General features: G+C 43.4%; 1 protein-coding gene across 4 annotated transcripts in view; it reads right to left on the bottom strand.

Moving 5' to 3' along the window:
- The window catches only part of A1CF (APOBEC1 complementation factor), a 193,529-nt gene that overhangs the window by 5,629 nt on the left and 162,258 nt on the right, over positions 1–25,642 (bottom strand). For all 4 annotated transcript variants that reach the window (XM_086948309.1, XM_086948307.1, XM_086948308.1 and 1 more), the window contains exons 9-10: positions 21,761–21,897; positions 17,948–18,078 (exon numbers count right to left, since the gene is read on the bottom strand). In XM_086948309.1, the coding sequence (XP_086804435.1) occupies positions 17,948–18,078; positions 21,761–21,897 (268 nt within the window). The remainder of the gene's footprint in view (positions 1–17,947; positions 18,079–21,760; positions 21,898–25,642) is intronic.

Below are 25,642 nucleotides of genomic sequence, written 5' to 3'. Positions count from 1 at the left end.
GCTTTCTTTGTAGAGGCGCCAAGGAAGAACATGGTTGCAACCATGGTTCTGACATAGAATGCTTATAAGACCTTGTAGAATCTAACCCACCTCATGTCATCACCCTAGTAATCTGATTCGCGTTATGTTACATCTATAAATGACAACCAGATTTGCATGTAGAGTGAATAAACTCAGTGAAAAAATGGTTTGAACACATCCACAAGAGGAACACTTGTTCACTTTCCTCCATAGTACCCCAGTTGGTTTTGATTCTGGCCACTAGTCTAACTACATTTCAGGAGCACTGCCCCATCCTTTTTATTTCTTTTCCTGAAATTGTCATTTTCTGTTATCCTGCTGTTGTTACCCCGTACTCAGTTATGTTAAATGCACTGTTCATGCGCAACAGAATATGTAGCAGACTCTGGGAAACTCCCCCCCACTAAGCTTGATATCACCATACATCCAATGCCGAACACCTAATTTAAATTGTGAGTTTATCATGAATTAGACAGCTGAGGCAAGAGACATGCGCCCCTGCTGAGCTCCTCTTGGCCTCACCCACATTCATGGGCTTGGGCTCCCCATCAGCTTGCCCTGTTTGTTTTGTTTCTTCTATAGCTGAGAGTGGACCTCTCCTTGCTAACATCCATGCTTAGTGGGTGACATGGGAGAAGGACACACAACAAGACCCATTTTTGCCATCTATGAACTAAAGAATAGGCTTACGTCTTAAGAAGCAATTTCTTCCTGGTTATTAATAAATCCCACTCAATGTCCTCTGATTCTCTACCACCTGCAATTGAGGTTATTAAGTCCTACCTCTGTGTGCTATTCTGTTTTCACATGTGCTATCCTTTTTGTAACATCTATGCACATTGGTTTCACTCCTCATATATCTACACGACAACTGGATCAACTGTTTTAATTATACCTGTTTTGCCATTTGCATCTTAAGTCTTGCTTAAAATGCATTTTGCATTACATGTGCACTGTTAAGCATTTTATATCTGTTTTTATTCTGTTGTATAACTTTTATGGTCATTCATTTGACTAAATAAAGACTTTATCTCTATCTATATGACTAAATAATAGCTTTATTTTATGAGATGGACTTTGATGGTAGGCACCCATTGGAATTTACTGAGATATCTCAGCGTTCAAGTTTGATGAATGTTAACATAGTACAGAGTCAAACATTCCTGAGCTAACTCACAAGGTGCATTCAGAAAAAGCTTATGAGCAGGTCAATGAACGTCTTCATGGATTTGTTGCTGAAAAGGCTTTGTTCATTTACTTCTAGGTCGCCATTTTGAGACCAAAGGGGATTGATGTTGAGCGGAACCCCACTACCACCGTGCATTTGCTCAGTGAGCTATAATTTATATTCAGACGTTTCATATCAGCTCCTATTGTCTATTGCCTTTGGCACCTTGAGGGAACGAATGCATTCAGTGTGGGTATTGAATCATCCGATTTGCTTTGTTGTGCCTCCTTGTCTAGCGTTTCAGAACATTCTTAGAAGGGCGAATCGCCGCATGCAACCTCAGTAGTTTTACTAGTTTTGCAAGTAAGAATCTTTTTGAAACAACAGTGTAAACATATTGAGTCCGATATTGCCATTTATCACATTTTAAAGCAATCAAATTCACACTGAAAAATTGTGTAAATAATTCAAGATCAAGGATAAATAATCAGATATTGAGACACACGAGACAAACATGTTTGTTTTAAGAATGAAGTAGGTCAATATATCAGTGAAGACTGATATCAGGACAACTGTCAATGGACCTGCAAGGCAAGTTAGACTGATAGGGCATATTTGTCAAATTAGACCCTGCTTCCCCCTGAAATGGCTGATCAATGGTGGGAAACATCTTGTTTACTAGCATTTTTCAGGTGTAATCAATAGCTCTACAGAACCCCATTATTTTGAGCAAGTATCACCACAATTTAAAGTATATAGCAGAAGAATAGCTTTGTCTTATACAGGTGGCATTTAAGCTAGTATTGGTTGACCGCTGTTCATTCAAATACTCTGTAGATGCTGGGATAGACACTACAACTTTAAAAAACATGCCACAGAAAGTCACTAATTTAAAATAGCTTGTCAAAATATAATCAATCTAGAAAACTCGGGCACAGGACATGACAGTTTTGTATAATGCATGACACCAATACTACTGTTGATCCTTTTTACGTCGAGCGTGAGCCAGTGCTTAAGCGCTGCTCTGTGGAGAGTTGGGGTAGTTTAGTATGGAGAGAAGCTCCACCCACTCACCCACCCTTACTTTTCATTGGCTTGTATGTTTGTCCTTTGTAAATGCTGTCTTTTGATTCATTATGAGGCTTGTTAGTCCCTCCTTTGTAGGGCCATGTCTTCATTTGTAACCTCATATGGCTACTGGCCCCATTACTTGGTTGTTACACAGTACTGTACTATTTTCTTTATTGAGTTTCTTCTACGTTAGGCACAACAACGTGCTTTTCCTCTACAGTGATTGTATTTGTGTTTCGGGAGCGAGCAGCAGCTAGCATGCTGTTTGTGTTCCTTCATCTATTAAGCATATTGCTCCAATTTTATTGTCACCACAGGCGCCCACATGGGAGCTATAAAGTTGTCCGCTGGCATGAAATATTGCTTTTAGCCTCCCAATTTGTTTTCAGCCCTGCCTGCACCCAGAGCACAAAAGTAGAGTTTTCCTCCCCCCACCCTTTCCATTTAGGCCCTTTTCCTACAGGCGATGGCCAGGATATAATGTCATCACATCCTCAGCTCTTTTTTGCAATTTCTTGTGTGGGAGATTCAGGCAGTCCTAGCAATAGTCCATCATTTATGACGCTGGGACCTCAGAGAATAAGCCTTTCACATGAGGATATCACAAAGATACAGTTCAGTGTGGAGTACATGAACAGTCATGGGAGCCGGCTGCATGGCTCATGTGCATGGACAAGGGCATGCCAAACTCCTTTGCTGACAACAAACAATGCCCGAATAAGATTAAAAAAACACTGGTGCAAAAATCCAGCAACTTCTTACTAGAAATATTTTTTCAATTTGTGTGCTAGAGAATTTGAGAAACCGGTTGTGCCAGAGCACAAAGCGAGTCAACAGACTCGGAAACTGCTAAAAAAAAATGGACGGGGCAGTTTTGTTTTACCACTGATTCAACAAAATGTATACCAAAGAAAAAACATTGCTTCATTTGTAAGGTTTTCTCTAAAAAAAATGAGGTAAGTTCATTCTGTATTTACTGTTCCTGTTTTATAAAAAAGAAAGCAGGCTGGTTTTGCTTCAAACACAGGAGGTCATTATGATGGCGGGTGGATCGCCACCGCCCGACCGCCGGTGGCGATCCACCCGCCATTTCTTATTGCCAGGCGGAACTCGGGCACAATATGGTGGCCCATATTAGGATGCCTGGCTGTTCTTGCCTTCCATAGAAAGGCAGGTGGAAAATGCTTTGGGGGCCCATTGCAGGCCCCCTGGTGGGCTGCACTTGAGGGTACCTATGGTACCCCCCTACATTGCCACGCACAAGGTGGCAGGCACCGTGCAGTGCCTCCCACATTGTGAATGGCAAAGTGCAACATGCCATTTTGGCATTTTGGCATTGCGGCGGGTGCTGCTTACAGCAGCACCCTCCGCAATGTTAGGTATACAGGATGCAACCGCCAGGTGGCGGTCGCATCCTAATCGGTGGTGCGGAACCACCACACAGCTGGCAGTCAGTTCCAGGACTGCTAGGTTCCGCCCACCATCCTAATGGGGCCCTAACTGTCAACCCCTCTCTGTGTTAAGTGAATGAAAATGCATTTGTGAGAGTTTGAGCTATTGGCATTATAAATGACAATGCCTTTTATTTATGTGTTTTGAAGACCTGCAAGCGGTGCGTAACCACACACTTTGTACTTATAGTCCTTGCTTATGAGAAGCAAGGCTGGCAGTAAAAGAGGTGCCTTGCTTCTTGTAGGCAACGACTATAAGTACAAAGTGTGTGATAACACTCCGCTTGCAGGTTTTCAAATCACATAAACAAAAGGCATTGTCATTTACAATGCCAATAGCTCAAACTCTCACAAATGTGAGACCTATTACATTGGAAATTCTTGTTCATTTTGTCAGTGCTTTACCCACAGAGCATGGCAAGTCGCCTCTAGGATGTGTTCAGTCATCTTTATAAGTCCAACAACAAATGTGGAACATCAAGGTAGCCTTGAAACGGGTTATGCAATTACTATGCCGTCTGGGTGCATAGATTTTCCTTCAAAGTTGTATTGCTTGGTAAAGCCTGTACTTGTGCTAATGAAGACAGATTCACAGCATACTTTGTCTGGATGTTTAAACACAACATACAAATGGCATGCCAACAACTGTCCAAAGCTCAGAAAACAGATTTTTGTTGGTGGGGGCATCGAGGCATTGTGAGATATGTTAGGAACATCCTCTTCTTAAATTATGTGCACATGTCAGGTTTAATGAGATATGCAAATATACCCCTCATAATGCAAACTGAATGACCTTGCATAGAAATCCTCACATCAATCAGCTGCAAGGCTCTGGTATTGCTACCTTACAGTAAACCCAGACAGGATCAAACTCAAACATTAATATAGAAGTTAGAATAGGAATTTGTTTTTAAAACGTAGTTAATTGAGGTATAGAAAAAATGAACAAGACATGTAGAGGGCCTCTGCACAGTTCCAGCCATATAACCACAGGCATTATCAACATCATAAGAATAGCTGACATATACGTACCATATCTGTTACACAACTAGGCAGATATCTAGTATCTTCAGATTTGCAACATGACGATATAAGTGACAATGCAACATGAGATAGTGTCTATATAATAAACTCCCCTACCTCATCCATCAAAAAACATATCTGCCATACCATTCAGTACATCACCATTTTACAATTACCAGTAATAAAGAATAGCGAAGGTCTCATTGTCAAACTTTCGGAAAAGAGAATACTGCTTGTCAACATTGTTTGAACTATGCAGGAAAGGAGGGGGAGAACCCCAGGAGACAGCAGCCAGCAACCTATGGCACAGGGTTAGTCAATGTCCTCTCCCTGTGTATTAAAGACTTCCAGCATGGGATCCCACTCCATGGCTATGGGCTGCTTATGTATCCCCCTGGCATTCCTCTCTACGTAGCGAGGAGCCCATCCCAAGACCTCCTCCCACCAACTAGCCACCAAGGGTGCAGGGGAGGACTTCCAGTAGCATGTTATCTGGTGCTTGGCAAGAAGAAGTGCGAAGCCCGCAAATCGTGTTTCAGTTTGTAATGTTTTAAGCCTAAGGTATAGTCTCAACTCGCCAAGTTCTACTGTGTCCCAATGTGGACACCCTGTAAGGGATACAAGAGACTCCGTAATTTCCCCCAGTGAGAGACAGGACCACACCATGTGCAGTAGATCTGTGCCGTCAGTACGACAGCACAGGAATGAGGAAAAAAGGGGAGGGAATATCCTGTGCAATTTCAAAGGTGTTAGGTATGCCCTATGTAGCAATGATAACTGAATGAACTTGAACCTTGCGTTTCGGGGTATTAAGCTTGAAATTTCCAGCAAGAATTCCATTCCTTGCCATGGAGTACATGGCCAAGTTCCATTTTCCACTTGGCCCTCAGCTGTGTAAGTGAAACATGTAAGTTGGAGCATGGACCCCTACAGAGCCATTTGACAAAATGCCTACCAGTTCCCATGTCATGTACTGCTTGAACAAACGCATGTGTGGTTGTCTCTGAACTTGTGGGTGACCAGTGTGTATGAATATAACGTACAATGTTAGCATTTGTCATGCAAAGAGTAAGTGATTTAAAGCTTATCCCAGAATGATGAAGGGCATTTGGTGCTCTGGAACCCTAGTGGTTCCAGAACCACTTCAGAAAACCAATTAAATAGCCCCATTTCATGTCAAATGTGCAATATTGTGCCACAGTTTTCATTTGTTTCAAGTTCAAGTTCAAAATTTGTATAGTGCACTACTCACCCAGAGGGTCTCAAGGTGCTTGAGGGAGGGGGGCTACATTACTTATCGAATATCCAAGTTTTTAGTTGCTTTCTGAAGGAGAGGTGGTTCTGAGTAAGGCGGAGGTGGGTGGGGAGAGAATTCCAGGTTTTGGCCGCTAAGTAGGAGAAGGATCTTCCCCCCATGGTGGATCTATGGATGCGCGGAATTGCGGCGAGGGCTTGATTGGACGATCGTAGTTGGTGGGTGGGGGTGTAAAAGGACAGGCGCGTGTTGAGGCATTTGGGTCCTAGGTCGTAGAGGGCTTTGTGTGCGTGGGTGAGGAGACAGAACGTTATTCTCTTGTTGACGGGGAGCCAGTGGAGGTCTTTCAGGTGACCGGAAATGTGAGCTTGGCGGGGGGTGTCCAGTATGAGTCTGGCTGAGGCGTTTTGGATGCGTTGGAGTTTTTTCTGTAATTTGGCTGTGGTTCCGGCGTAAAGGGTGTTTCCGTAATCCAGTCGGCTTGTGACCAGTGCGTGGGTGACAGTTTTTCTTGTTTCGATGGGGATCCAGCGGAAGTTTTTTTGAGCATGCGTAGGATGTTGAAGCATGATGATGAGACGGCGTTGACTTGTCTGGTCATCGAGAGGGAGGAGTCTAGGATGAAGCCCAGGTTACGTGCGTGGTCCGTAGGTATGGGTGCGGTTCCTAGGGCCGGTGGCCACCATGAATCGTCCCAGGAAGAGGGGGATGAACCTAAGATGAGGACTTCCGTTTTGTCCGAGTTTAGTTTTAAACGGCTGTTCTTCATCCACTCGGCTACTTCTTTCATTTCTTCGTGTAAGTTGGTTTTGGCGGTGTTTGGGTCTTTGGTGAGGGAGAGGATCAGCTGGGTGTCGTCTGCGTAGGAGATGATGTTGAGGTTGTGTTGGCGCGCAATGGATGCGAGGGGACTCATGTATACGTTGAAGAGGGTGGGACTGAGAGATGATCCTTGTGGTACGCCACAGATGACTTCGGTAGCCTCTGATCTAAAAGGGCGGAGGCGGAGTCTCTGGGTTCTTCCAGCGAGGAACAAGATGATCCAGTCCAATGCTTTTCCTTGTATTCCGACGTTGCTGAGGCGTTGTATGAGGGTGCTATGACAGACTGTGTCGAAGGCTGCGGAGAGGTCAAGTAGGATGAGGGCAACTGTTTCTCCGTTGTCCAGTAGTGTTCGAATGTCGTCAGTAGCTGCGATGAGGGCGGTTTCGGTGCTATGTTTGGCTCGGAAGCCGGACTGTGAAGGGTCGAGGGATTTGTTGGATTCGAGGAAGGCGGCGAGCTGACTGTTGACGGCTTTCTCAATGACTTTGGCAGGGAATGGGAGGAGCGAGATGGGGCGGTAGTTCTTAAGTTCAGTGGAGTCCGCTGTGGGTTTCTTCAGAAGGGCGCTGAGTTCGGCATGTTTCCAGCTTTGCGGGAAGGTAGCAGAGTTGAGGGAGCAGTTGATGACGTCTCGGAGATGGGGTGCGATAATGGAGTCTGCTTTATTGAAGATGTGGTGGGAACATGGGTCGGTTGGCGATCCTGAGTGAATGGAGTTCATCAGGCGGATGGTGTCTTCAGTGGTGATTGGGTTCCAGGCGCAAAGGTTGTTGGGGGATTAACCGGAGTTTACTGTTTGCGCGCTTGTCTGCAGGCTATGTGCTACCCCACCTTTGGCATGTTAATCAGTAACCTCAGACCTAGGTTGCAGAACCTCACTGACCACGTATTTCTGAGTCAGGGTTGACGGAGAGTTCATGAGGGGCGTGTATGATAATACTGATCCGATTTCGTTCTTATGTGCGAATGTATCATTATAAACATTGACATCAGTTTTATCAATATTAGCACTCCTATTCATTGTATTGTATATGATTTCTAAAGCAAATGGCTACCCGTAGGCATCCCGCAGCTAAATGAGCCACCGTTTTGCATCTAAGCCAATTGGGGGCAATATGACAAGATCTTCCTTAGTAGGGGAAGAGCCAGGATTTGAGCTGTTTCTTAAACCGTGTCTCCTTGTCTAAACTTCTTACTTCAAATGGCAGTGAGTTCCAAAGTTTAAGAATAAGGTGTAAGATGGTTCTTCGTCCCCATCTCGATCTGTGAGTTCGGGGTGCCTTCAGGAGATGGGCGGTAGAAGATCTTAATGCTCTGCTAGGCGTGTATGGTGTTAGACGTGCCACCGCTCATTATAAACTCTACAATTATCTTTTGCGCAGGCAATGACACACTTTGGGCCCCAATATGATGGTGGCTGGATTGGCACTGCCTAGTCGGCTGTGGCGATCTGCCCACCATCTGTACCTGATTTACCCCCTGCCATATTAGTATGGCCGGGGTACGCGGCGGACAGAAGGACCGTCCAATGCTTTTCTGCCGGCTGGCAATCGTTACGATTGCCTGCAGTGCGGATTTGGGGCATAATATGGTGGCAGTGCCGAGCAGACTCCGCCATCCATATTATGATGTGCAGATTTAAAGGCCTTTCCATGGTGGCGGAAATTGCTTTGGGACGCATTACAGGGCCCAGGGGGGGTGGGAGGATGGGGGGCTGCACTTGGGGGTTCCTATGGTACCCCCAACATTGCCATACACAAGGTGGCAGGCACCACGCGGAGCCTTTCACAATGTGCATGGTAATGAAAACCATGCACTTTTGCCATTGCGGACGGAGCTTCACCCAACAGCACTGTGTGCCAGTGTGGCGGGGGCATCCTAATTGGCCTCGTGGGACCGCTGCACCTCTGCCAGTTTGTCCCATTTTCCGTTATGGTCGCTGGTAGACAAAGTCCGCCCGCCTTCGTAATGGGACCCTTAGGGGCCCATTAGGATGTCGGGTGGATTGCCCCCGCCAGGCTGACGGTAGCCACCGCCGGTCTGGCGGGGGCAATCCACCCGACATCCGCAACTGAATTCCCCCCACCATATTAGTATGGCGGGGGGACCGCGGCGGACGGAAAGACCGTCCGCCGCTTTTCCGCCCGGTCGCCTTGCGGCCGGGCCGGAAAAGGATTAATATGGTGGCGGTGTCTAATAGACACCGCCAGCCATATTAGTATTGGCCAAAAGAGATGCCTTTCCGTGGCGACGATGCCGCCACGGAAAGGCATGCGGTCTTCACTCTGGGGGCCCCCTGCAGGCCCCCAGGGTGAAGGAGGGTTGGGGGGTGCACACAGGGGTACCTGTGGTACCACCCAGCATTTGCATACACGAAGCAGCAGGCACTGCGCGGTGCCTGCCGCTTCGTGTATGCAAATGCATGCATACATTTTTAACATTGTGGTGGGCGGTGCAGTGAGCACCGCCCGTCATCCTAATGGGGGCCATAGTCTCTAAACTCTAGTTTTAATAGCGTCTTATACAGATGTTTGAAAACAAATAAAGCCAAAGAAATAAGATGACAACCATGGGGACTAGAAGACAAGTATAAACCCACAAACTTCTTATTTGCTTTTATTTGAAATGTATAAATATCAAATGCTATCAGAGTGAAGCTAGCCCGTAAAGAGAAATGTAGCAGGAAACACATTATAAATATTCTTTGGGTCAATGTAGGTATTCAGACAAAATATTGAGTTGAAAATGTCGACTTGCACAAATATTGAGTTGGAAATATCATGACATAGAAATATCGACAGCAAGAATATCCTGGTCTAGAATATTGAATTTAAGGAAAGAAATATTGTTTAAAAAATATGGAAGTCATTCATAACGTTTTCAAAAAATTTGGGGCCCATTAGGGCTCGTGAGCAAGGGAAACTATCCCGAAACGCGTTGAGTTTATCTGTTGCCGTTTTTGCTAAAATAAAACGTTTGGATGCATTTGGGCTCGTGTTTTTTCATACCTGGAGGAGCGTGTGGAAATACGAGGTGATTGCAGGGCTCGCCACCCAGCACGAGCCCCCATCGTGAGAGGTTGAGTCAAGGCGGCGTTTTCCGCGTTTGCGGAAACCAAATGATTTAATATATATATATATATATTCCAAGCACACTGGACGCAAAAAGATTAAGCAATTCCTCACATGCACCACCAACTATGTCATCTATGTCTTAGAATGCCCCTGCAATATCAGGTACGTTGGTAGCACCACCTGCATGGCCAAAAAGAGAGCTCTAGAGCATCTCAGAGCTATTACCAACTTAGATACCAAATATCCCATAGCCAGACACTTTAAGGATTTCCACAATTCCAACAATTCCTTGCTAAGATACTACGCAGTAGAACAAGTGAATATAGGTAAACGGGGTGGCAACAGGGAACTGGCCCTCCGTAAAAGGGAGTCTAGATGGATAATGGAGCTCGAGACTAGATACCCGGGGGGGCATAACATGGATGAGGAACTGGCAACTCATCTACATAACGAATAATAGATGCATACTGTGTCTGTAATTAATGCTTGTTCTTATCTGCAAAGGTTTACTGCAGGACAGCCATCATGTCCTACTGTGTACAGCTGATCTTTATTTCAAATATCTTGCAAATATTTTGTGTATCAGATATACTCTTGTACATATTTTAAAACATTTTAATCTTGTTTATGTTATGTCTCTTTCAGGAGAGTAGGATGGGGGACTGCACTCACTTCCTCACTTCACCACGGCCCCTCCTTTCTCCAGTTTGAATGGAAGATATCACGTCACCCTGCTTAAGATAAGACTCTCACCTTGGGCACTTTTTTCCTCTCTTTTTTTGAACTTATTATATTCCTGGTTTACATAGATGGCTGCGAGGCAATTTTTCGCCTCTGTACCATTTTTTCAGACACTAAGGCACTAGACCGAATGCACATAATATTGGAATGTAATTTGCTCCTTACCTGGGAACTATGAACTGAGTACTAATAGGGTAACGTACCACTGAGTTCTGTTTTACCTCGTTTATTGGTATTCAATTAATTACCAGCTGAGTAATATGTATACTATTTACTATTTACTGTGGTCAATGGTCCGTTTAAATGTCTTACTTAGACCATATTGTCCAGTATCACCACATGAGTTGTTTTTAGCATACTAGGCGCAATGAAATCCTCTGTTAATTTTCCTAGTTTGCATGTATTATCATTTGTTGCATTGGTTCATAACTGAGATTTCAATCATGTTTTGCTTTGCAACTTATCCATTCCAATATGGGCGATAATTATTTGCCTTGTATGCATTGAGGGAAACGCACATCTTCTATGTTTACCATTCCTGACAACATTCACTGTGTATTTAAATTGTTCATCACGGGGAAAAGGTTATCGTGTGATCAAGACACCTTGGTGTGTCGAAACGCGTAGCGAATTCCGGTGAATAAATAACTTTGACTGAATCTCCTTGAGTGCGCGACCTTGCTTATTGGCAGTATTGTGGATTGTTTATATATATATATATATATATATATATATATATATATATATATATATATAAATATATATATATACAAAAGCAGAATCCAGGTAAATGAATACAGACAAGCCCGTAGTTCATCCGAAAGTTCTTTATTCGGCTAGCACAAAAGTCGAGGGATAACGCATTGTTCTTGGTCACTATATATATATCCTACAACACTGCTGCTAGAGCGATCCTCAGCCTGACAAAACTGGCGCCGTCGGTGGCAGCAGCCGCCACACTATTATAGAACCTGCTTCTGACTGTACTCTAAGGGTACTGACTAGCGGACTTCCGCTTTCGTATCCCTGATATTAAGTCTATAGGCTGCTGCCTTATAATCGTCCTGGGAGATCCCGTGTGTTACAGTCAAGGGGCTTCCTCGAGTTCTGTGGTACGCGCTAGCGTTTGGTTGGTGGTAAGCCTTATGTTCAAGTGCTTGTAGTGAAGGATGAGGGAATGAGGGAATGGTGGGAGGATAAGGTGAGTGTGTGATTGTGTAGAGTTGATAAGAAAGTGAAATTGATTCTCATGTGAATAGTGCAAGGCCATCTAAGGTGTTTAGAATATCAGCTGGGACGAATTGCGTCCCTGAGGTGATTCCACAATTGTGGTTACTCTTCACCCCCATGTGATGAGTTAGATATTCTAATCCTATTGTAGTCGTTGGCCCTGTCCGTTAAAATGTAATGGTGGTTAAAATTTGACATCGTGTGTCATGAACATACTCATCATGCTACAAGGTTGCCTTAGTAATCATTCCCTTTTCTCAAATACCTATATGTGAGGAAAACTCCTCCCCACAGTTCCGCCCCCTAGGGATCTTGCTATCTAGATCTATAATATATCTAGACTCTTTGACCCTTAGCTGTGTTTCGCGATCGCCACCCCGTATGTGTTTGGGGATTTTATCAATGCCATAAAATTTCAAACTACCATTGTTGCTATTGTGGCTTTCTTCATACTGCCGAGCCATCGGATAATTGTGGTCCTTGTTTGTTATAGCACGTAGGTGCTGTAGTATCCTTACTTTCAGTGGATGTTTGGTGCTGCCTACGTACCGGAGGCCACAAGGGCACTCCAGTACGTAGACAGCAAACTCACTATTGCCTTTAATGGTTTGCCTAATTTGTCTTTTTTGTCCTGTGCCCGTTAGAAAATTTTTGCAGGATTTGCCATTGCGGTCCACTTTGCACATGCTGCAAGTTGTGAATCCATTCGGTATGTTAGGCCATTTTGTCTGTGGGGTTTCTATGGGGTAACTATGTACGAGTCTGTCCCGAAGAGATTTCGCTCTGTGGTATGTTACCTGGGGTCTTGAACCCACATATGCTCCTATAATGGGATCTGCTATAAGCAAATTCCAATGGGCCCTCATGATCTTTTCTAGTGCCCACGCCCTTTTACTGAAGTTTGTAATCATGCGTGGTGCATTGGGTCTACTCATTTTGCCCAACTCTTCCCTTTTGGGTGCGCTTGATAATGCCTTAAATAGGAGTTCCTCATGTGTTAGACCTTTCACACTGTTTTGCGCTATCTCTAAGGTCTCATCACTGTACCCACGTTGTTTAAACCATCTGATCATGGCCTCTTGTTCCCTTTGGAAGTCAGTGTCAGTGCTGCGAGCCCTCAACAACTCTCCGTATGGTATACTTTGTTTGAGAGGTGTTGGGTGGTGGCTCGCCGCATGGACCACTGCATTCCCTGCAGTAGCCTTGCGGAACAGGCGGGTGGTGATGTTTCCCTCTTTGATCTCAACTGCTACGTCTAGGAATTCACAATAGATGTTACTTATATTGTATGTGAAACGTAAGTTGAGGTCATTCACTCCTAGATGTTCAATGTATTCCTTTGCTAGCAATTCGGGACCATTCCATATTATGAATAGGTCGTCAATGTACCTGACCCGCATCAAGATGTGGTCAGTGTACATTTCCGATTCCTGCGACCAGACCAATTGCTCCTCCCACCAGCCTAGGAACAAGTTTGCTAGGCTGGGGGCAAAACAAGTTCCCATCGCGGTCCCTGACCGTTGACGGTACACAGCCTTCTCAAAGAGGAAGATGTTCTCTTGTAGGCAATATAGCATCATGGTTTCTAGCATTTTATTATGCTCCCAGTGGTCTATGTGTCTACTTCTTAGATAATACATGCATGCTTCAACCCCTTTCTCTTGGTTGATGCACGCATACAGAGAACATATGTCCATGCTGATCATCAAGTATCCCTCCTCCCATCTCATATCGTGTAATCTTCTCAGAAAGTCTGTGCTGTCTCTATAATACGAGTTCAAGTTAGACACATATTCTGAAAGAAGCATATCCAAGAATATGGAGGTGTTCTCCAATAGGCCCCCATTTGATGAGACTATAGGACACCCTGGTGGTGTACTGGGGTACTTGTGACTCTTTGGGAGGAAGTATATACACGGAATGCGTGGTTGCTCCTTCCTCAGGAATTTGTATTCATCTGTGTCCAATAATCCACTGTGGTACCATCCCCCTAGAAGCACATGATAGTCTCTCATTGTTTTCCTGTATTGCTCCCAGTTTATTAGCTCATAGCACGTTTTGTCTGCTAGTTGCCTCATTGCTTCCAGTTTGTAGTCCTTATAGTTCATAAGTACAACATTGCTCCCCTTGTCGGAGGGCTTGATCACAATTGAACTGTCATCCTCTAGGGTTTTGAATGCCAATCTATGTCCATTCGTTAGATTGTCCCATTTTGAATTCTTGAATTTGTTTCTCATTTTTTTCAAGTCTGAGATAATCGCTGTGTTATATGCCTCAATGTTGTCAAAAGGGACATTAGGATTATACCTGGTTTTCAGCTTGAGGCCACTGTGTTTGATTTGTTTGTTCATGACACCACAGGCCCGTAGAATAACATGTTCATTCCTCTCATTAATGTCTCCGATTTCCAATTCATACATATCTTTTAGTAGTTCCATATCCTTAACCTGCAGGTTCATATCAGTATTCTCCGATGTTCTGGCACCTGTTTGTTTAGATTTGGAGCGGATTTCATACATTTTCATTAGTTTCAGCTTACGAACGTATAGAAATAAGTCAACCCTTGTATCGGTATAGTTCAATACAGTACTAGGGCAAAAAGAGAGTCCCAACTGTAATACAGATAGTTCTGTCTGCGTAAGGTGTCTCTCCGACAGATTCACAACGGTTCTGTTCTTCTCCATTATATTCATGGACAAGTTCCCCATATAGTTTTTTTGTGTTTCCTTTTTAGTCATCTTCTTCTTCCACAGTCCCTCGACCTTTTCCTTTTCCTCTTTTGGCACCTCTGCCTCTTGTTTACCCCCTGGTTTGTGGTCTGTTTGGTTGGCTCTGATCCTTTTTCTGTTTGAGTATCTGGAACTCGTGGTAAAAGGTCAGTGGTTGTGATCCTAAATGGACCCCTGTATTGCGTTCCTCTGAATCTGTGTTGATATCAGAACTGGACCCTGTGGATACTGTAGTCGCTCTCTTATCGGACCAATTGGCTCTTAGATTTTTCTGTGCCCAATCGTATCTTTTAGCATACATGAGTATGCGTCCTTCCGCGTAGTCATGCTTGTCCCTGAGAAATTTTTGCTGTTTCTTTTGTTTATTAGTATCCTCGTAATCTTGTAATTTCTTTGGCAATGTTTTCATTAATTCGTCCAGATTCTTGTCCGTTTTCAATTTCTCCAATTCAATTCTTAGTGCCGCTAGTTCCTTTCTTGTTGCTTCTAAATCGATCTGCACATATTTAACAAGCATTTCCAGCATGCCTCTGGAGGTTTTCGCCATGTATTTTGCCCATTCTGCTAGTAAGTCTTTGTTGGGATTGTCATAGGTTGGGACTATGCTGATTCTTAGTCCTCTGGGGACTCTTCCAACTTCCACGTAATTGGTAAGTGATGCTACCTCCCACCATTTATTGATTTCACGTTTGCTCAGTCTCTCAAACAGTGCTAATTTTTGTTTTAGTGTGGAATCGCCACTTGCTGGGGCAATATTGGTTGTGGTTCTCTTCTGAGCCGTATCCTGCTCTTCACTAAAAAGGGATAATACCTCGGCTTCCCTCGTTTTATCCCATTCACTCATCGTATACCGTAGGACTTCCTCACGCCACAATAATTACTTGCGGCTGTCACGTTTGTCTCCGTACATCAATCTCTGGCGGGCGGTATTATGCGCTGGGGCAGAGGCACTGTGCTACACGCTCTGGATGTGTTCCGTTAGCAGACCCCTTATTGTCAAACGCGAAAGCCGCTACTTCCCACACCCTTTACGCAGCAAGACACAGGCTTACCCGTGATGTTCTTCTCTTCTCACTTCGTTGGAGACGGCCGGAATCGCTGCAACTTTTTCTCCAACAACACTGCTGCTAGAGCGATCCTCAGCCTGACAACGCTGGCGCCGTCGGTGGCAGCAGCCGCCACTCTATTATAGAACCTGCTTCTCATCCACCTCCGTTAGCTGGACACAGAAAACGGCACACCAGGAAAATCCAGCACAAAACCTTTATCGTGCACTTAAGGAACAAGGACAACGCGTTTCGGCCTTTGCCTTTATCAAGTTACCACCATTTTGGTTTGTAACATTTTTAAGTCCTTCTTCAACAATCAACATGGAAGAAATACTATGTTTTTTTTATGCATCTAAACATTACAATTCATATTTTCAATTTGTAAACTATACAATGCTATTGCACTTTATTATTACACTTTGATGCATCCATAGTTCAAACGACTCGCACAATCGGATTGTAACAGATATCCGCTAGCGCGCGATGTATTCTGCTCGCGCTTAACCACATGATTCACGGCCCTTTGTGACGGCCACAATGCCTTATGGATAATGTAGTCCCCACTTGCCGAGGTACGTCTGACTGTACTCTAAGGGTACTGACAAGCGGAATTCCGCTTTCGTATCCCTGATATTAAGTCTATAGGCTGCTGCCTTATAATCATCCCGGGATCTCCCGTGTGTTACAGTCAAGGGGCTTTCTCGAGTTCTGTGGTACGTGCTAGCGTTTGGTTGGTGGTAAGCCTTATGTTCAAGTGCTTGTAGAAGGATGAGGGAATGGTGGGAGGATAAGGTGAGTGTGTGATTGTGTAGAGTTGATATATTTATTCGCCAAATTGGGTTAAGTTTCAAGGAACAAAACAATGTCCAGGCCACTGATTTCAATAAAGCGCGTTTATTCAATAACGCTCCATCGACGCATTTCGAAGGTCAAGCCTTCTTTCTCACGAGCGCGAGTGTATGTGTGTGGGACATTTAAATACATGTCACATGGTTTTCACCACAGTGTAAACATAGAAAGCAGACTTGCTGTAGTTCTAATATTGCAGAGCTAGAAGACAACTTTGGCACGGCAATAGACTAACAATTTTAATCAGAGTTAATGAGGAAAATGCACAGTGGGGAATAATTTGATAATCATATTAACATAAAACTCTGATGGCGTTTTCCAAAACACAAGTAAGTAAATAATATATTGCAAAATGCAGAAAATACAATGTTAAAAATAACATTTAAGCATATAACCACTGCGTGGCCGATTTTGTTTACAATAATCGCGAATGTTGGCATTGGTGTTCCTTGTACGTTCCTTGCCCCAGTGGGCTACAATCGTGCAAAGGTAATGTAATGGGTTGGTTAAAACGCCATATTATCTCAGACCCATTCTGGTACAGTGAAAAATTCATAAGGTGCCGCTGCACAGTCATATATATCCAGTAGAAGGCTGGGAAGCCGAGACGTGTAGACCGTCTTTCTAACCATGTTTTTCACTCTGTGTTTCCGGTGTCTTAGTAAATCAACTTCGGAAATATATATGTATATATATATATATATATATATATATATATATATATATATATATATATATATATATATATATATATATATATATATATATATATATATATATATATATATACATATATATTTTTATACATTTTTATATAATTTTAACATGATAAAATAAATTAAAATGTATAGTTTATCAATTGTTTTAAAGTAAACATATATATATATTATTATGTATGTGTGTTTAACTTTTTTAATTACGTTTATTTGTTATATTTGTTAACATTTATTTTAAATCTACTTTATTTTTTATATAAATGTTATTATTTAACATATTTAATATTCATTATTTTTATATTATACATATACATTTATTTACATATATAAAATCGATATTTTGTACAACTATATTTTTTACATCAATAGTTTTTCTCTCTCAATATTTTGTACTTACCTGTATAAGTATAGGGAGTCGATACTTTTGTACTCTATGCTTTTTACATCAATATTCTGTTGGTGAACTGGTTCAATGTATAGCACAATAGGCAGTTCACTGTGTCAATGAATCAGTGTTATGTACCATTTGGTTAATACTACAGCTGTGTTAGAAGTAAAACTGTCTAGACTGAGCTATAGAGGATTGTGATGCTTTAAGATTTGTATTGAGTTTTTTAAATATGGTTAGCGCAATTCCAACGTATGGATTACTTTCACATATTGAGCTGAACTCTAGACATCATTATTTAAACATTATTATAATTAGATTTAACTCAATAAAGGCAATGACATCATGAAGTGTTACCAGTAAAGGCAGCCGGAGTATGAAGATCCGTTCCTTCTGTCTGAATTCCCAGAGTCTGAAGGGTGTATTCTGCAGCATATGTCTTGGCTTCATCAACAGATGCACACAGTTTGGGAGGTGTAAAGGGGTGACTATAAAGCAAATCACATTGTTAAACAGGCCATTTATTCATATCTGAACTATAACAGATTTTTCATAGAAATATGTGCAAGCCGTGCTTAGTGTTCAAGACCCATTCTTAAGCTTTTGCATCTAGTTCTTGCCTCAGCTTTTAGATTAAACACATTATTTGCCCTCACTCAAGCTCCCACAGACATATCAGAAATGACCTCCCTTGCTAGATAATTGAGGCTAACTCTTATAAGGTGTTGAAATGGACATTCTTAATGTTATTGATGCTGAAGCAAGCGAGCACGGTTCAACCTTTAAAATCAGGTACCACAACCTCCGAGGCATTAACAAGGTAGATTGTTATTGTTATTGCATTTCTTATATAGCGCCAGAATCAACCCCCGAAGGGGTATCTCCGCGCTTGCCTTGGGAACCCGTCCTGGTTTTTCCCTGTGAGATAGCCCCTACAGGGCATCCCCAAGGTGAAAGCCAGGCATCCCGCCGCGGGGGGGCCGTTGTGGAGATTAAGCAAGCTTAATGCCCAGAGTTGCATAGTGTGAACCCATGATTAGGTCAGGCACCGAAGCGAGAATTATCGAGTCCGTGGACATTTGAGCTCAACACCCTGCCGCGTCGGGAATCGAACCCTGGTCCCGGGTCTGACCTCTGCTTCAGGGTCTGCCTGCTCTAACCAGTGAGCCACGCTGAAGTGAATATTAAAGTTGTGCATTATCTTGCAGCCTCACATTCACAACACTCTCTGATTATTATAATTAAAGGCATGTTTCATGGTTGGTGAAAGGTTTAACGTTCAACGTCTAAGGTGCATATTATCAACGGCCAGCGATAATCATCGCTGGCCATGCCTAGCGATACTAATATTATCGCAGGCTATCTCTGGAATGTATCACCCTGGTAGCGCGTTATTAACAATGCGTTTTTCCAGGGCGATAAAAATTCCAGAGATAGCGAGGTTATCGCCCTTTTGCAGGGAACCTCACTGGTTTTCCAGTGATGTTCCCTGCAAAACCGCGATAACCTTGCTGATACGACCCACAGGGTCGTATCAGCATAATACTATGTTAGGGATTACTAAGTCAGGATTTTAGCAGACGCTAGATTTTGGCGAAAACGGCCGTTTTCTCCAAAATCTAATGTGTGCTAAAATCATGTGGGCTGCCTTGTAAATATTGCGATGTAAACATCAGCGATATTTGCAAGGTAGTCCATCCGGGGTATGCCCAGTAACGTCCACTTTGCATCTCATTGGAGATGCAAAGGGAGGCGTTGGGAAAAAGGGTGCTAACATGCGATTATGCATGTTAGCACCCTCTTGTAAATAGGGCGCTGGTTCTATCTCCGCTTTTTTGGCTTTGTAAGCCAAAAAAGCTAAGATAAAGCCCTTGTAAATATGCCCGTAATTTGACAAAGTTAATTGGAAATACAGGTTGTCTTTTAACATATGCCCTTCTGGTATTTCTGCTCATTACTTAAGCTTTATAGCCTGCTGCTGAAGGTTGAAATGGTTGCTAAAGGTCCTAAAACAGAGGTATAGGCCCGAGCCACAGGGAAGAGCCTACAATGAGGGAGAGGACCTTTAACTACCAGTTTATCCCAAGATACAGGGGCTTAAATGCTATTAGTACATGCCACCTTCTGGGGGCAGAATGTTCTAAATCAAAAAGGGAGAAACAGAAATACAGACATTGGAATGATACAGCAGAAGGTCTTAGGCAAGACATTATTGGCTGAGAACCACTCCACTAACTTCCATGCAGTTTCCAGCATTTCAAAGTACTAATAAAGCCTGCTGCAGTGGGCTATGACAGTCGTTAAATGCATCAACTCAGATTTAAGCCAGAGATGCAGGCACACGAGGCGGTTTTCAACACCCAGAACAGCTGAAGCAGAACGCCTATTATAACGTTAGAATATTCCACTTACTGTGTGTAGAATGTTCTAAAATAAACAGGGTGAAACCAAAAGGCAAGCTTTGGAATGTTGGCACTTAACGATCTATACCAGCCATAATTACCCCTGAACCACTCTATTGTCTTCACGTGGAACCCCCAGGATCTAATAATGTTTAACTGCACCAAGACTAAGATCCTGCTCCTTTCAACTCCCCTATAAACACACTAGCTCTTAAAAAGATTGGCTATTACAACACTCTCCTCCTTGGGCCTGCTCACTAATTACATTGAGAATATCGAATTCCACAATATTGCGATTCTAAGGGCCTTATTACGAGTTTGATGGACCATAGGACCACCGAACCCATGGTGGCAGTCCAACCACATCCACACTGCGGGTTGCCTGCAGTATTATGAGCGTGGCGGTTGATGGAGAATCAATTCAATTTCAAAAGCTTTTATTCGATTTGTGCATACAAATCATACAAGCAAAAAGTACATAGTTAAAATATTAAAATCATCATATGAACTCTCATAGAAAATGACAAAGTGAAAAAGTTAGGGTGCAGCAATTAGTAGATGAACATGTCTCTGTAAGTCAACATAATGTAATAAAATGCAATACATTCTTAATGAGCAAACAGAGGATCAGTAGGGGTTACTCAAGAGGCCTTTCCTGGCAGCTGTGAGTGTGGCGGTTGATGGAGAATCCTTTTTGATATTTGATATAAGATGGATTTCGAAAAATATGTTTTTAATATACCGTTCGATACAAAATGAATGTGATTTTTAATATTTATTGTGTTTTTTATGTACTTTTATGGCTTTCAAAAAAATGGAAACCGAATAAAGATGATTTGATTTGATTTGAGTGTGGCGGTCAAAACGCAACTGGACAGCTGTGACCGCAGGGGACCAAGAATCCTGTGTCGGTTGTGCAGTGGTCAGGCATAGTAATATGCTGGCAGTGCGGCTGTGGCACCGCCAAGCATATTAGGAGTTGTCAAACCACCACCCTTTTCATGATGGTGAGCCTGCCATGAAATGGGTGGTGGTGAGGCAACTAAGAGGTCCCTATCAGGGCCACCTGCTACTCTTGCGCCTGGGGGTGCATGAGGGGGTCACCTGTAGTGCCTCCCTTGATTTGCCCCCCTATGTCCTGCATCCTGGCACATGTATGCCACACCACATGCAGGAAGGTGCAGTTGGCGCTCTGACAACGGTGGTCTGCATGTTAGGCTCTTCTATGAGCCTAACAGACTGCCACTGTCAGACCGCCTCAGGCCTGCCTGCCAGACTAGGATTGAAGTCCTAATCTGGCGGGCCCCAGCAACACAGCTTTGGCGGTCCTACACCGAATGAGGTGTCGCACCATTCGCTGTAGGACGGCCAAAGTTGTAATAAGGCCCTACGTACATAAGATGAGCATAGATTTAGACCTCTTCACTCCACATCAACAGGATATACATTCCTACATTCAAGGATAAAGATGTCGAATAAAGAGAAGTAAATCAATATCATACACTTAACATCATATTATTTTGGAAGTTTACATTCTGGATACAATAGTATGGAAGGGCAGTATTTTGGCATCCAATATGGTAATATACATCTGCTACCAGGCAAGAATGTATAAGCTAAGTTAAACAAGACAATTAAAAAAAAATACTTTCTTGAATATAATTTGTAGAAAATATTGATGAAGATGTTGCTTGAACCCATGTAGTGATTTTTTTTGTACTGGCTATAAAAAAAGTAATGAATTGGAATATGTAAAGTGATTACGTACATAGCTGGATGCTGACTGGCGAGGACCGGAATGGTGATTTTATACAAGAACAGTTGTCGTTGATCTTGGCCAATTGCAGAGTGAAGCTGATAAACGGGTTGTCCCCAATTATTTTTCTGACAAATTTCTTCCAAAATCTGTGAGATAAAAATAATAATTCAATGTACATTTACTTTGCCAGTATTTACGTTATATCAACGTTACAACAGTGGTTTACCTAGAAGTTATATAGTCACAATTTCTGTTTTTTTTTTATTTATCATAATATTAAGACTCACTGAAGGTGCTAAAAAGCTCTCCAAGCAGATATGATGTGTACACTGCCACTAAATCCTCACCTAGGCTCACACTGTTGATCAGAGCCCTTCAGAGTCTAATCAGTTATAAACTGTTTTATAAATGCAATAAAATATAAAATGTGATATTGCATATTTGACTGTTGCCCTCTTGTCTAACACTCCGATCTGTATCCATGAACAAAAAAACAATTACGAATAAAAGTGTGTACGAGCCTGTAGAAGAAAGCCCCTGTGAAGTCAGAGGTTGAGCTGGCAGCGACAGCACCTCAATTTCTCATCTCCCTTGGTTCTGGAGAGGCACAGGAGAGGCAGAGAAATGTGGATGCACATTCTGACGTCCAGCAACGGTACAATCCATTAGGCTGTACAGGTGTGTGGTGTTATATTAGGCGTACAGTCCATTTGGTTGCAAGGTGATGTGATGACATCGCAGTGAACAACTTCTGTCAGATTCTGCAGTTACACCTAGTGGCTGCTCATACCTAGGTGCGGGCATATTTTGAGTAAGTTGTAGTACCGCATAGCAGAATTACTTGAAATTAAGTGGAATTATGCAAGGAATCAAACCAGCATTTAGCACAATTCTTAGCGCAAAGTGCACCCAATCGTCTAAAATGGAGCAGAGGATGTATTTTGCACTAAGAGAAAAAGCAATAAATGTACCGGAACATGAACAGTAACGTTCTGCAACCGTTTACACTCACTGGGCCTCATTTATGAGAAATGACGCATCACTGCGTGAAAGCAGCTATGCGTCACTTCTCAGTGCGCCCTCCTTGCGACATTCCTGATGCGTGATATTTAATGTATGACGCATCGTGTCGCAAGGAATTACAGATACGTCAGTAATTCTGACATATCTGTAAGCGCAAAAGTGACGCATTGCTGGAGTGTGTCACAAAAGTGACGCAACTCCAGCAATGCGTCCTTTCACATGGGGCAAGCCCCATGTGAAAAGGCCTGCATCAGTCTTACGCCTGCTATGAGGCAGGCGCATGATTTTGACGCAACGGCGTTCTAAAAGTGACGCAGTGAAATCTCATAGATTTCACTGCGTCACTTCTACGACCCTTCCTTGCTTCAATACGCCCCCCTTGCATACATTATACCTGGCGCAGGTATAATGTGGTGCAGGGGTTTACAAAGTGACGCATCTACCTAGATGCGTCACTTTGTAAATATGGCGTAACAAGGCGCAATTTTTACGCCACTGGTGCCTCACAAAAAGTGACGCACTGGCGGCGTAAAAGTGACGCACAGCCTCATAAATGAGGCCCACTGAGTTTATTGTTCCTCTAGTTCTGCAGTAGGATTTGTGTGCCAAATTACTCATACTTACAAGAACGGACATAATCATGTAATTTTCGTTAATTTTGTGTCAAAAGAGTAACATGAAAAATACCAACATTTGCGATTACCCCGGTGTAATTAAAATTTCGCCAGACCTACTTAACAACAACAAGCAATATGAAGAACATATACATTGGATGTCCTGAAGATGTTGTAACTGTATTTTTATGAAGCAATCTTTTTAAATATACACTATGTATAAACAAATTTTATATTTCTGGGTGATTAAAATGTATTATGAAATGAACCCACAAGGATAGGGTCTCATATTAAAGCACATAAGAATTAAGAATGGAATAAATGAGAAATCCCTAAATGAAAGTTCAAATATTTTAGCCACCAAAGAGAACCAAGGAGACACTTTGTTCATAGCTAAAAAACACAAACCTCCATGGATTGGGCATTGTCTTGTCCAATTCAGTGGAAATCTATGTCAGTAAAAGCCATTCAACTTTAGGTTCTGAAACCACTGGCTGAGTGAGCATGTGGAATTATCTTTGCATAGCACCCATTGACTTTGCTCCAGCAAGACATTCTTAAGGAGAAAATCCCCAGTATCACAGAGTGTCCTTCCATTATCCTTTGGTCATCGAAAAGGCACCTTTTACTGGCGGGATCTTGTGACTTCTTACTTCACCAAGGGTTTCAACTCAATGTATCTGGAAACATGAAAGCCTTGCCGGATTCAACCTTCAGCCACATGCCGCTAGGCTGATTTTTGCTCTATATGGTTACCCCAACTTTTTCCTGGTGTTTTGCTGGTTTTCGACTTAGTTGGCCTGGGACCATGCTATTCTGGGCCCCAGACTATCGGCCTGGACAATAGGTTTCCTGTTCAGGGACTTGCCAGCACCTCCCCAGACAGGGGTTTTGTGTATTGGGCAGTGAGGGCTGCATTAAGTGAATGCATCTAGACACTGCCTGGGGCACACAAGGTGCTCCATGCACAGCCCGGTTCAAACCAGTTGCTGGGGAACTCCAGCCCCAGCTCTGGTGCTAAACTGGACAAAGGGAAAGGGGTGTAACCACCCCCTTCTCTTGGCCACCCATAGGAGGGACATAGGCAGGTAATCCAGCCCCCATCCTTAGAATAAGTATAGGAGCTGTGTCCCCAGGACTTTAGATTATCCTGGAACGAAACTTTGATACAGAACTCTTGGACCTTCGACATTCTATTCTGACTAGAAGACGGAAGACATCTCCCTTGTGGTCAAGGAGTGACCACCCTATTCAAACAGAAACCAACAGCAACTTTGCCCGTCTGCAGTTTCAAGGCTTCCGCCAGAACCCGAAGACTCTGCAACTCAAAAACTAGACTTCCCAACTTCTTTGACCCCGACCCACATCCACAGCAAAGCTGAGATCCGTGGTCAACACGAGGGACGTGGGACCGGACATCTTGCATTTTGCTAACTGCACTCCTTCCTTAAGCCTCAGTAAGTTGTGCATTAAGGTACAAGAAGCCCTAGCCCCGAGCATCATTTGACCTGAAGCCCAGGCCCCCACACTCCGTGAGTGTCTTGTGGGCCTCGCCTTTACATTTGTGCTTGATGCATCTTCCCGGCTCCTTGCCCATTGACTAGTGAGCCCCCAGAAGTCACCATCTTGAATTTGACTTGCAATCCTGGTTGCTCCAGACTTTCTCCAGCTTCCCTAAAAAGGAGAAGTGCCACAAACCTTGCTGGTCTGCAACAGAGCCAATCTTGACATCCTGCATGGGTTGCGGTTGCCAAGGCTTGTTGGGTCCAATCTGGATACCGACACTGCAGTCATCTAGATCCATTGTGGGACAGATGGAATCCAGCTCCTGGTCATCGTCGATGCCTCCTGGACCTCGTGGCTGAAGAGACAAACTCACCTTCTTCACCTTAAAGAACCCAACATCGCCTGGTTCCTTCCTGGTTCCTTCCTGGTCACTGGCTAGTGACCCAGACTCTGTCCCCTCTGCTTTCAGGTTCTCCACATCATCGAGCCACCCTTGGATCCACCCGGACACTTTTCTTCTGGTCGCCTGCAGCACTTCTTTGCAGCTCTCCATAGAAAACGGCGATGAAACCTGACATCAAAAGACACCTATGCACCCGGCTTCTGTGGGTGAGGTAACACGAGTACTCTGGTAGTCTCAAGGGTATTGGCCCTCCTAGTGTCTAAGTCTAAAAGGGTTCCGTCCTAGTCCACCCAGAAGTGTCCTTAACTTGTAACTTTGTAACTTTTACGAACTCCATAGAAAGTC

The sequence above is a fragment of the Lissotriton vulgaris genome, unplaced genomic scaffold, assembly GCF_964263255.1.
Source record: "Lissotriton vulgaris unplaced genomic scaffold, aLisVul1.2 SCAFFOLD_2003, whole genome shotgun sequence".
NCBI classification, from domain to species: Eukaryota; Metazoa; Chordata; class Amphibia; order Caudata; family Salamandridae; genus Lissotriton; species Lissotriton vulgaris.
This window is presented reverse-complemented; position numbering and strand designations above follow the sequence as displayed.